At 36.6% G+C, this 13,137-nt stretch overlaps 1 protein-coding gene across 47 annotated transcripts in view; it reads left to right on the top strand.

Moving 5' to 3' along the window:
- CKAP5 (cytoskeleton associated protein 5) overlaps nucleotides 1-13,137 on the top strand; it is a 102,075-nt gene that overhangs the window by 64,533 nt on the left and 24,405 nt on the right. For all 47 annotated transcript variants that reach the window (XM_081538583.1, XM_081538566.1, XM_081538548.1 and 44 more), the window contains 9 exons: nucleotides 1,826-1,883; nucleotides 1,968-2,093; nucleotides 2,694-2,833; nucleotides 2,953-3,127; nucleotides 4,067-4,180; nucleotides 5,234-5,362; nucleotides 10,573-10,767; nucleotides 11,146-11,281; nucleotides 12,490-12,578. In XM_081538583.1, the coding sequence (XP_081394709.1) occupies nucleotides 1,826-1,883; nucleotides 1,968-2,093; nucleotides 2,694-2,833; nucleotides 2,953-3,127; nucleotides 4,067-4,180; nucleotides 5,234-5,362; nucleotides 10,573-10,767; nucleotides 11,146-11,281; nucleotides 12,490-12,578 (1,162 nt within the window). The remainder of the gene's footprint in view (nucleotides 1-1,825; nucleotides 1,884-1,967; nucleotides 2,094-2,693; nucleotides 2,834-2,952; nucleotides 3,128-4,066; nucleotides 4,181-5,233; nucleotides 5,363-10,572; nucleotides 10,768-11,145; nucleotides 11,282-12,489; nucleotides 12,579-13,137) is intronic.

The raw sequence follows: 13,137 nt of genomic DNA, 5'->3' as shown, positions 1-13,137 counted from the left end.
CTAATTTATAAATTAAACTTTATCATAGGTACATATGTATAGGGAAAAAAATAGGATATATAGTACTGTCCATACCTTCAGATATCCACAGAGGGGTCTTGAAATGCATCCCTCCCAGATAAGGAGGGACTACAGTGTTTTATTTAACAAAACTTTATACAGCTTACTTTATGCCAGGCACTTTCAAATAATAACTCATTTGATTTAATCATCATAAAAACCATGTGAGATATGTTCTCTTCCTTTTATAGATGAGGAAACTAGGGCACAGAAAGTGATCTGTCCAGGTCACAGCTAGAAAGTGGCAAAGGCCAAAATTTGAACCCAGGCATTCTGGTTCCGAGAAGGAAGAGTCCTAACTACTGTCCTGTGTTGCCTTTCTCTGTCCCCTGCTGCTTTTCACATGTTCTTAATAGGCTGCTTGCAGTATTCTGAGTTCCACCAAATGAAGACACAGTACTCTAGAAATTATGTTTTTTTGGGTATGCCACGTGACTTGCAAGATCTTAGTTCCCTGATCAGGGATTGAATCCAAGCCCTTGGCAGTGAGAGTGCCAAGTTCTAACCATTGGACCACTAGGGAATTCCCTAGAACGTATCATTTAAGTGTTATTCAGGCAAAGAATTGTTATGTCAGTATCTGTAGTGTCCTCCTATAGTTGAGGGCATGTTACAATCCCTTCTTAACTGTATAGTCGTTGATGTAAAAACTGTCTCTTGGCATGAATGACATAAAAGCCATGTGAATATTTTCCTCTTTCTAATGCATCTATGATCTGTCAGTTATTCAACAACTACATGTTGAGTACCTGTGATATTCTAGTCATTTGTTCCAGACCCTCAGGAATACAATATGGTCAAGATTAAATTCCTGTTTTCATGGAGCTTATTTGAGTAAGGGGAGATGACAGTAAACAATAAAAAATACATCAGGAAGTATAAGAACAATGGAATAAAGATAAAGCCAGATAGAGGGTTAGTGGTAACACCTTGGAGGGTTTGGTATAGTGTTCTTTTCTTTAAGACAGAAATCCTTTCTGAAATAATGACTTTGAGACATAGACCTTGAGACATAGACTTTGAGGACATGAGGGGCTGACAGTAACAGTTGGGTAGTTCTTCAGAATGCAGCTGGAGCGGAATGAGTGAAGGAGATGGGAGTGGTAGGAGATAAAGATCAAAGAAGAATGGGGGGCAGGTCCTGTAGCACCTTAAAGTTTTGAATAAATTGGAAACCATTAGAGGGTTTTGCGCAGAAGATTAACAGGGTTATTTAGACTACAGTCAGAATAGATACGATCAAGGACAGAAGCAGGGAAACTAATTAGAAGACTGTTGAAATAATTCTGTCAAGGAATTATATTGACTTGGAAGTATTATGACTTAGAATATATTTTGAAAGTAAAACTAAACAGGATATTGGGCTTGAGAGAGAGAGGAGTCAAGGATGACTCTGACAAGGAAGGCTGGGAGCAACTGAAAGGATGAAGTAGCTGTTTACCGAGATAGGGAAGGTGAGAAGAACAGATTTGGGGGTTGGGGTGTGGACAGTCAAGAGTTTGGTTTTGACAGATGTAGGACATCTACTAGACATAAAAATGAAAATGTCACAAAGGCAGTTGGAGATATGATTCTGTGGATTTAGGCATAAATTAACATATTGATAGTATTTAAAGCTTACTTTAGATGAGTGTAGAAAGAGAATAAGTCAAACTCAGGACATATCTAAAGGAAGCCAGTTCTGGAGTCTAGCTTTATAAAACCCCAGTGAGTATTTTGAGGGTTTCATTTGTTTGTTTTTAATTTTAAGTATTATTTCTTCTAGACTGAATGTGAAAGCTTTCATTAGCAATGTGAAGACAGCTCTTGCTGCAACAAACCCAGTGAGTACATAGCAGCATATATAGGACAGTACAGCCATCTTCGTGGTTCTGTTCTGACCTGAAAGGTTTTCTTTGTTCTGCCAGGCTGTGAGGACTTCTGCCATCACTCTGCTTGGTGTGATGTATCTGTACGTTGGTCCCTCTTTGCGAATGTTCTTTGAGGATGAGAAGCCTGCCCTCCTATCCCAGATAGATGCAGAATTTGAGAAGGTAAAGGTTTCACAGATGATTCAATCCATAGTTGACTTGAGAATGCTCATATGGTTAAGTTTAAACTTTTAAACATTTGGAATGAAGACTATGTATGTATTTGCATTTATATATATAAAGTATCACTGAGAAGAGTTCCTAAGATATGGATGACCTTGTGAGGAAGAGAACAAGATAGCTATAGTACAGGATGGGACATTTTCCCCTTGGAATCCTTTGTAGCTTTGACATATCAAACATTTTGAAAGCTTTACATATTCAAAAAAGCACACTAAATGTAACAATTTTTTAAAAATAAACTTGTCCTTCCTTGAATAAACTTTCTAGTTGAAATTGCTAAATTTTGACAGACTGCTCTGTATTGTATTGGGCGTACCGGTCAAAACACAGCTTTGTGATTGAGAAGTCAGATTCCAACAGGTGTGTATTAAAATACCTTTTGTCACATAGTCTCAGAATTGAAATCTAAGTCTAATTAACATATGTGCTGTGTGAATATTGTGTTACGACGGAATATGAAAGTTTGACACCATTCTCTCACCAGTTTGCTGTCACGTTCTTCATCGAGTCCGTTAGCCTCACTGACTTATCTGTGTGTAGATGCAGGGACAGAACCCACCGGCTCCAACCAGAGGGATTTCTAAACACAGCACAAGCGGGGCAGACGAGGGGGACGATGGAGATGAACCCGACGACGGGGGCGCTGACGCTGTGGATCTTCTGCCGAGGACGGAGATCAGGTTCACTGCCCATGCTCTCTCTGATGACTTCTTAACGACGCCTCTGCTTCTCAGTCAGGGGGACTTCTGGGACATTCTTTTAGGCATCAGGAATTAAGGATTCTGTCTTTTTTTTTCAGTGATAAAATCACTTCAGAGTTGGTGTCTAAGATTGGTGACAAGAATTGGAAGATCAGGAAAGAAGGCCTTGATGAAGTAGCAGGTATTATCAATGAAGCAAAATTCATCCAGCCGAACATAGGTGAACTTCCAACAGCCTTGAAGGGTCGACTCAATGATTCAAATAAAATCTTGGTATGTAGAACATATGCCTCTTCTCGAAATAGAGACACGAATGTAGAGAACAAACACATGCACACCGAAGAGGAAGGGAGGGTGGGACGAACTGGGAGATGGAGATTGACGTAGACGTACACAATATATATATATGCATGTATAAAATATATAACTCTTTATCTATTTTAATAAATAGAGCCAACTTATTAAAACAGAGAACCTCATGCATGGTACAGGGACCTCTACTCATTGCTCTGTGGTGACCTAAATGGGAAGAAAATCCAAAAAAGAGATGATATATGTAAACATATAGCTGATTCACTTTGCTGTACAGCAGAAACTAGCACAACATTATAAAGCAACTATACTCTAATTGGAAAAAAAAAAAAGACCATATGCCTGTTCTTTCTCTCTCCCCTCTACCCCTCTGTAAGGGGCTCCTTTTCAATAACCTTCACCAGTAAAAAAAAAGAAAAAAGAGAATGATCACTTTATTTCTTTGAACTAGAAATAGCTTCCTTTCATTCTGAGTGTGCCTCAGGATTTGTTGGAAGATGGCAAGTTTATTAATCAAATTTTCATGAACCCGATATGCTGTTTACAAGACCTCTGATATTATTAAGTATTTGTATATAAAACTGCTTGTAATACAAGCTTAATTTCTAATTTTTAGATTTGGATTTTTATGTCACATTTTTCTTAAACTAGGCTTTACTTTAAAATTATAAAGCATTGTAATCTAGTCTAAAATTCTAATACTCCAGTTTTATGAACTGATGATTAATGGAGAGGCTATCACCTGAAAAGTATTCACAAGCTGATTAGTATCATAACCAGCTGTTTCTTTTAAGTAGGCCAGAAACTTCTTACTGCATTGACCATATAGCAGCAAACTTTCGAAACTCGGAACACACCGTGCTGTGATTTGAACATAAGATGTCGGCTCTTCCCACTCAGGTGCAGCAGACGTTGACTATCCTCCAGCAGTTGGCAGTAGCCATGGGCCCAAACATCAAGCAACATGTGAAGAACTTAGGCATCCCTATCATCACAGTGCTTGGAGACAGCAAGGTATCCCTGATTCTCTTCACCACAGCTCCATTCTGGAACAGCCAGCCACATCCTTAGGCTAAGAATAATCCTTTTCTTATGTGTAAGAGTGCATGTAAACAGTCTTAAACTTTTTGTAGAGAAGAGACTATTGGAAGGAAAACAATAAAACATTTTTACCTCCCAGGCAGTATTAAGGTGACCACATACCTTGCTTATTAGCTTTGTGACCCTTAGATAAGTTACTTTTCTTCTTTGAGGTTCAGTGCTTTATCTGTGGAATTTAATTCTTACAGGATTAAATAAGAGTCTGTACATAAAGTACCTGTATCTGCCTCATATAGTACATACTAAAAAATTGTTGCTATTATGACTATGATATCAGTTTAAAGTGTTGGTATAAAGAGTGAATAAACAAAAATTTTTGGACAATGTATTTTATTTTCTACCTTTTCCCCTGAACTAGAGTACAATCTTCTAGTACTTCAGTAAGATATATGCAGTTGCACAGTCCTAGAATTTGTCTCATTGAAAATTACAAGCTCTTATATGTATCCGTAGATTGAATATTTGAATATGTCTATTTTTGTGTAATTTATTTAATTTGAGGAATTGGACTATTTTAATATTTTTCATGTCATTAAATCCTTCTCATTCTGTGAGTACAAGTTAATATAAAAACAAAATATTCAAATTGTTAATAATTTCAAGCTAACCATTATGAGTTCTCTAACACATAGAATTACATCCTTTAGCAGATAACCAGGGACATGAGTCCCCAGAGGCTCAGGAAATAAAACCTAGGAGTTTATTCCCCTAACATGATATTTTATACCCAGTTCAATGTTTTGCCTAATTAAGTATAGGATCGTTACAATTTAGAGTTTTAGTTTCTACTTTACTTTGGAGTACACCCATAGATCTAGTTGTTTCAGAAAAGATGAAGAATGTTTCAAGTATGTTTATTGTAGACCTGTAGAGAAACCTCTGTTGTTCATGTTTACAAAGTAATACACTTTTCACTCCTTACCTCCAAACCATAGTGATAGTTTACTGATTTTCTCCTCCATTCAGAACAATGTTCGATCTGCTGCCCTAGCAACTGTGAATGCTTGGGCAGAACAGACTGGCATGAAGGAATGGTTGGAGGGGGAAGATCTTTCTGAAGAGCTCAAAAAGGAAAATCCTTTCTTGAGGCAAGAGGTTAGTACTACAAATATGATGTGCTTCACTCATGTCCTTTACCATCAGAGAGGCTTGAGCCTACCTAATAAATATATGTGTTATGGATAGAATGAGTTCCATTATAAAATAGCTAATAAAATGAAACCAAATTCCTGGAGCTTTTTTATTCATATGCTTCTTTTTTTTCCTTTTCATGTGCTTTTTTAGCAATAATTTTCTAAAACTTGCGAATTTCTCTTTTCTTCAACTCTTGAATGGTAAAATAAGAGGTGTTTTTTTTTTTTTTTAATAAATTTATTTATTTTAGTTGGGGGCTAATTACTTTACAATACTGTACTAGTTTTTGCCATACATTGACATGAATCAGCCATGGGTTTACATGTGTTCCCCTTCCTAGACCCCCCCTCCCACCTCCCTCCCCATCCCATCCCTCTGGGTCATCCCATTGCCCCAGCCCTGAGCATTTGTCTCATGCATCGAACATGGAATGGTGTTCTGTTTCACATATGATAATATGCATGTTTCAATGCTATTCTCCCAGAACGTCCCACCCTCACCTTCTCCCTCAGAGTCCATAAGACTGTTCTATGCATCTGTGTCTCTTATTCTGTCTCGCATATAGAGTTATCGTTACCATTTTTCAAATTCCATATACATGCATTAGTATACTGTATTGGTGTTTTTCTTTCTGGCTTACCTCACTCTGTATTATGGGCTCCAGTTTCATCCATCTCAATAGAACCGATTCAAATGTAATTTTTTTATGGCTGAGTAATATTCCATTGTGTATATGTACCACAGCTTCCTTATCCATTCGTCTGCTGATGGACATCTAGGTTGCTTCCGTGTCCTGGCTATTGTAAACAGTGCTGCGATGAACATTGGGGTACACGCGTCTCTTTCAATTTTGGTTTCCTCGGTGTGTATGCCCAGCAGTGGGATTGCTGGGTCATATGGCAGTTCTATTCCCAGTTTTTTAAGGAATCTCCACACTGTTCTCCATAGTGGCTGTACTAGTTTGCATTCCCACCAACAGTGTAAGAGGGTTCCCTTTTCTCCACACCCTCTCCAGCATTTATTGCTTGTAGACTTCTGGATAGCAGCCATTCTGACTGGTGTGAAATGGTACCTCATTGTGGTTTTGATTTGCATTTCTCTAATAATGAGTGCTGTTGAGCATCTTTTCATGTGTTTGTTAGCCATCTGTATGTCTTCTTTGGAGAAATGTCTGTTTAGTTCTTTGGCCCATTTTTTGATTGGGTCGTTTATTTTTCTGGAATTCAGCTGCAGGAGTTGCTTGTATATTTTTGAGATTAATTGTTTGTCTGTTGCTTCGTTTGCTATTATTTTCTCCCATTCTGAAGGCTGTCTTTTCACCTTGCTTATAATTTCCTTTGTTGTGCAAAAGCTTTTAATTTTAATTAGGTCCCATTTGTTTATTTTTGCTTTTATTTCCAATACACTGGGAGGTGGGTCATGGAGGATCCTGCTGTGATTTATGTCGGAGAGTGTTTTGCCTATGTTTTCCTCTAGGAGTTTTATAGTTTCTGGTCTTACATTTAGATCTTTAATCCATTTTGAGTTTATTTTTGTGTATGGCGTTAGGAAGTGTTCTAGTTTCATTCTTTTACAAGTGGTTGACCAGTTTTCCCAGCACCACTTGTTAAAGAGATTGTCTTTTCTCCATTGTATATTCTTGCCTCCTTTGTCGAAGATAAGGTGTCCATAGGTGCGTGGGTTTATCTCTGGGCTTTCTATTTTGTTCCATTGATCTATATTTCTATCTTTGTGCCAGTACCATACTGTCTTGATGACTGTGGCTTTGTAGTAGAGCCTGAAGTCAGGCAGGTTGATTCCTCCAGTTACATTCTTCTTTCTCAAGATTGCTTTGGCTATTCGAGGTTTCTTATATTTCCATACAAATTGTGAAATGATTTGTTCTAGTTCTGTGAAAAATACCATTGGTAGCTTGATAGGGATTGCATTGAATCTATAGATTGCTTTGGGTAGTATACTCATTTTCACTATATTAATTCTTCCAATCCATGAACATGGTATATTTCTCCATCTGTTTGTGTCTTCTTTGATTTCTTTCATCAGTGTTTTATAGTTTTCTATATATAAGTCTTTTGTTTCTTTAGGTAGATATATTCCTAAGTATTTTATTCTTTTTGTTGCAATGGTGAATGGTATTGTTTCCTTAATTTCTCTTTCTGTTTTCTCATTATTGGAGTATAGGAATGCAAGAGATTTCTGTGTGTTAATTTAAAATAAGAGGTTTTAATCATGACCTAAAAATGCAGTTCAACATTCAAAAATCTATCAATGTAATCCATCATACCATCAGACTAAAGAAAAGTCATATAGTCCTATAAATTGACACAAAAAAAGGATTTGAGAAAATCAAACACCTATTCATAAAAAAACCTCTCTGTAAGTTAGTAATAATACAAGAGAATTACAACTTAAATAAAAAGCGTCTGCAAAAAACTCTGTAAATGATATTGTTAGTGGTTGAAGACTGAACACTTTCCCCCTAAGATCAGGAACAAAGCAAGGATGTCCACGTTTACTGTTATTATCCAGCGTAGAACTAGAAGTTCTAGTCACTGCAGTAAGACCTGAAAAAGAAATGAAAGGCATACAGCTGGAAAAAGAATAAATAAAACTATCCCTAATTGCAGAGAACATGACTATATACATAGAAAATCCAAAGATACCTACAAATAACTAAAATTAATAAATGAGTTCAGTAAGATTGCAGGACACAAAATAAACATAATCACATTTGACAAAAGTCGAATACATTGAACACATGGAAACTGAAGTTAAAAACAGTGTGATGTACAATCACTCCAAAGAAAATGAAACCCTTATATATATACTTAAAACAAATACAAAATATACATACTGAAAATTACAAAATGCTGATGAAATATTCAAGGAAGACCCAAAGAGATGTTTATGTATTAGAAGATTTAACATGATAGAAATGTCAGTTCTATTCATTTAATATAATTCCTATCAAAACTCAAGAAAGTTTTTTTTTCATAGACAAAGTCAAGGTTATTTTAAAACTTATAGTCTAGCTAAAACAATTTTGACAAAGGAAAAAAATGGAAAGAACCATTCTACCATGTACTAGAGATTACTAAATTGCTAACATAATCAAGACACTGGGGAATTCCCTGGCCGTCCAGTGGTTAGGACTGCATGCTCTCACTGCTAAGGGCACAGGTTCAATCCTTGGTTTGGGAATTAAGATCCTGCAAGCCAACCAGTGTGGTCAGAAAGAAATAAGACCATGATTGCAGGGGTAAGGAGGAGGAGGATAGACACAGATAGGTGGAACTGAAGAGGAAACCCAGAAATAGACCCACACAAATATGAACAACCAAGTCTGAAGTTACCAAAGTAATGCAGTGGAGGAAGTGTGACCTTTTCAACACGTGATGCTACAGCAGTTGACATCAAGAGACCAAAAAAATTAAACTTTGAACTAAATCTCAAATCTTGCAGCAAAATTAACTCAAAATGGATTATGGACTTAAACATAGGCCATAAAACTATGGAACTTTTAAAGATAACCTAGGGGTAAACTTTCAGGATATAGAAATTCTTCAGGCAAAGTATTCATAAGACTTGACACCAAAACCACAATTTATCAAAGTTAAGAACTCTTACTCTGCAAAAAACCATGTGAAGAACGTGAGAAGACAGGCTAGAATGGGAGAAAATATTTTCAAACTCTATGCTGATAAAGAATTATCATCAGGAATGTATATATTAAAAAACTCAACAGTTAAAAAAAAATCTAATTAGAAATTTGGCAAAAGACATAAACAGACATTTCACTGAAGAGGATTACAGATGGCAAATAAGCCCGTGAAAGATGTTCAGTGTTACTGGTCATCAAGGAGATGCAAATTAAAACTACAATAGATAGACAACTACCAGAATTACTAAAATTAAAAATTGTGATAACACCAAACATCAACAAGAATGTGGAGAAACTTGAACACTCGCCTGGTGGAAATGTAGATGATACAGCTGCTCCAGAAAGCAGTTTAGCAGTTTCTTATAAAACTAAACATGTAGTTACTATATGACCCAACAAATCTTGAGCAGTTATTCCAGAAAAAAGAAAATTTATGTTGATGCAAAAGCCTATATACAAATGTTCATAGCAACTAATTCAAAATAGCCAAAATCTAGAAACAGATATCTTTCAACGAGTGAATGTTTAAACAATCTTTTATATATCCATATATGTAATACTGTTCAGCAGTAAAAGAAGTAAATCACTGATACACGCAACAAGTCAGTTAAATTTCCCAGGAATTGTGCTGAGTGACAAAGCCAGTACCAAACAGTTCTGTACTATATATGATTCCATTTATATAACTTTGAAATCTCGTGATTTAGAAATGGATAACAGATTAATAGTTGCCAGGGATTAGAGAGGAGGAGGAGGGACGTGAGTGTGGTTATAAAAGAGGCAACACATGGAATTCTTGGGATGGAACTATTCAAAATTTTGACAGTGGTGGTAGATACATTAACACATGATAAAACTGTAGAGAACTAAATATACACACACAAATGAGAAAAAGTCCAACTGGAACAATCTAAATATAATCAGTGGATTGTATCAGTGTCAGAATCCTGGTTGTTATAGTTTCATAAAGGGCTACTGTTGGAGGAAATGGAATAAAGGGTGCATGGGATCTCTCTGTATTACTTCTTATAACTGCATGTGAAACTGCAATCATCTGGATAAATATTTCAACTAAAAATAAATACAAATATGGATTGTTTTAGAGGTATAGGGAAAAACTGTCTTATGTGTGGCAGAAAACAGAAGTCCTGGTAGAACTTGTCATCATCTGGTCAAATAAATATTTTGGATCTTCTGTAGCTGAGTAGTTCTCAGAATTAAAAAAAAAAAGTGTGAAGGTTTTTTTTCTTTAAAATGCATTAAGAACAATTAAAACTTTGTGGCTTAATGCTCAAATATGGTCCAAAAAACTTTGTCCCTATTTTAACTGATTGTCAGCATTGCAAATTTATTATTTCATTGAACAAGAAAATAACTGATTTCATATTGGAAAATTGCAGTGTGAGAACTAATTCAGTGTTTGGTACTGATGAAATCATTAAGCTTAAGATCAGAAATAGTAACAGTTTTCTACATGAATTATGTAACTGGTCTTTATTTCCTTTGACAGCTTCTGGGCTGGCTGGCTGAGAAACTACCGACTCTTCGTTCCACCCCCACAGACCTTATCCTTTGTGTTCCCCACCTCTATTCCTGCCTAGAGGATCGCAATGGAGACGTGCGAAAGAAGGCCCAGGACGCCTTGCCCTTCTTCATGATGCACTTAGGATATGAGAAAATGGCCAAGGCTACTGGGAAACTAAAAGTACTTCTACTTATTATTGCTGCTGTTAAAAGCCATTAGAAAAATATTGAATGTGAATTTATAATGGCAAAAGATCATATTACTTCCTATGAGTTTCAGCTTGAAATCCCAATGAGAGGACAGATCAAATATTGAGTAGTGTAGAACTTGTAAAGAATCTGCTGGCTTTGCAGGGATGAACATGGTAACCTTCTAGAATGGCAGCTAACTCGGTGTGACTTCATAATGTGTTAATTCTTCTGCACTATGTGCTGGCTCCCTTCATTGGTATTTCAAAGCCAGGAGCTCAAAGATTTGTTTGACAGCAGATCTGTTAGTAAGCATAGTGTGAGTATATCGTTTCTGTGGCCTCTCACCTCTATTATATTGTCTCCCTAGCCAACTTCTAAAGATCAGGTGTTGACCATGTTAGAGAAAGCCAAAGCTAACATGCCAGCCAAGCCCACTGCACCTGCTAAAGCAACATCCAAACCAGTCGGAGGGTCGGCTCCAGCCAAATTCCAGCCTGCCTCAGGTAATTTTATTTTGAATAGGTTATAGGGGAATTAAAATAGCCAAGGGAACTCTTAAAGAAATCCAACCTTCGTTTTTAAATCACAGTTTCTCATGGCTTAGATCCCAAGCCCTCCCTCCAGCTTCTCAGGTTGCCTGTTTTCTGCCAGTAACTGTGCTGAGGGTTTGAAGATAATTAACTTGATTTCCAACTCCAAAAAGCAGTTTTGGAGTAGCACAGTGAAATGCTCCAGAAAGCAAGAGCTCAATCCTGTTTTTTAAGGTTTCCATAACTATTTTCTGCTGTTGGATATTATACTTAGAAGGGGAATTGGGGCCATCTAGCTGAATCCCCTTTATTAACAAGTGAGGAACACCAAAGGTTAAGTGACTTGCACAGGGCCAAACAGCCAGCCAATGTCTGAACCAGCAGAGGACTCTGCTTCCTCATTCACAATGAGTTCTCCTTCCCTTGCACTTGTCTGTTTGCTGATCGATTCTAATATTTACTGAATTCTTTGGCTATCCAGTGGTTAGGACTCCATACTCACACTGAAGCAGGGGGTACTGGTTCAGTCCCCACTGGTCATGACAAAAAAAAAAGCAGCATTCAGATATTTGCTCAACTTTGTCAGGGAAAAATTCTTGACTTCTTCATCCTAATGTTAAAATTCCATAACATATAAACAGAACACTAACCTGTAACCACTGCTCTTCTAGACTTAGTGCTTAAACAAAGCAATAATCTGTTTAGTGGGGTGCTAAAAAGTTAGAAAGTTTACATGTGTAAAATTGTTAGTATCAAAGTGTATATTCAGTTATAACATTTATTGGAATCTTGCTATTGGTATATATAATTTACTGTAGTTTCAAAGGCAATAGACCCTTCTCTTAAAGAAGTATCTGTCTAGCAAAAAGGTAGATCTAATTGCTATTAATTGCTTAAAATTAATTAATTTTAATTGCAATTTGGAAAATAGTTTTTAAACTGCAGTTTAAGTGTTGATAAAGCAGATGCAGATTTTCTGAACTAATTTCATGAGGTTGTGCTTAAAGAGAAAATTGTGGAGAAAAAAGATTAGGGGAAAAAAATTAACTGAAAACACTTTAAAAAGGGATACATTTAAAACTGTAGGCTTTCCTCACCATCATTATATTTTGAACCTGCTCAGAATATAGTGATATTAGTTAGAGTTTGTATTTACAGTATGTGTTCTTATTTTCTCAAAGCACCTGTTGAAGATTCTGTTTCTGGCACTGTAGAATCCAAGCCTGATCCAAAAAAGGCCAAGGCTCTAGGAGTTTCCTCTAAAACAAAGGTATGTTAACTCTGCAGCTTAAGTGTAGAGTTGCTTTTAAATATTTCTTTACAATAAGTCATTCTTTTAAGAAATATACTACATATGAAAGGATATTATCTATGAAGTGCTTGTACAACTTTCTGTGGCTCACTTTTAATGATGCCATGAAACAGAGGCATCCTGTTCTCAGGAGCTACTGCAAAGGTTTCTGTCATCCAGGTCTTTGGGGGAGATTTTCAGTAGTAAGCAACTTCTCTCACATTTGGCTGTTAAGTCATCATACAACAAAATGTTCTGATTAGACTCAAAGGACCTTCTGTCCCCACACCAGTGAGATTTGATGGATCGCCAGTCCTTTTAGCATCCATGCAGAATTGAACAGTTTCAAGAAATGTTTTCAAATGCTCAGCCTTAAATATCCTCGGGTGTCTTTTCATTTAATTAAGTTTTTTAATCACAGCAAATTGTCATCAATTTCTGTATCAAGATTCAGAGCTTGTCACTGTATTCAGTTCAGTTCAGTTCAGTCGCTCAGTCGTGTCCGATTCTTTGCGACCCCATGAATTGCAGCACGCCA

Source organism: Giraffa tippelskirchi, chromosome 11 (assembly GCF_054371585.1).
Source record: "Giraffa tippelskirchi isolate mGirTip1 chromosome 11, T2T-mGirTip1v1.2.pri, whole genome shotgun sequence".
Lineage (NCBI taxonomy): Eukaryota > Metazoa > Chordata > Mammalia > Artiodactyla > Giraffidae > Giraffa > Giraffa tippelskirchi.
The sequence above is the reverse complement of the archived record's forward strand: the minus strand, read 5'-3'. Positions and strand labels throughout refer to the sequence as shown.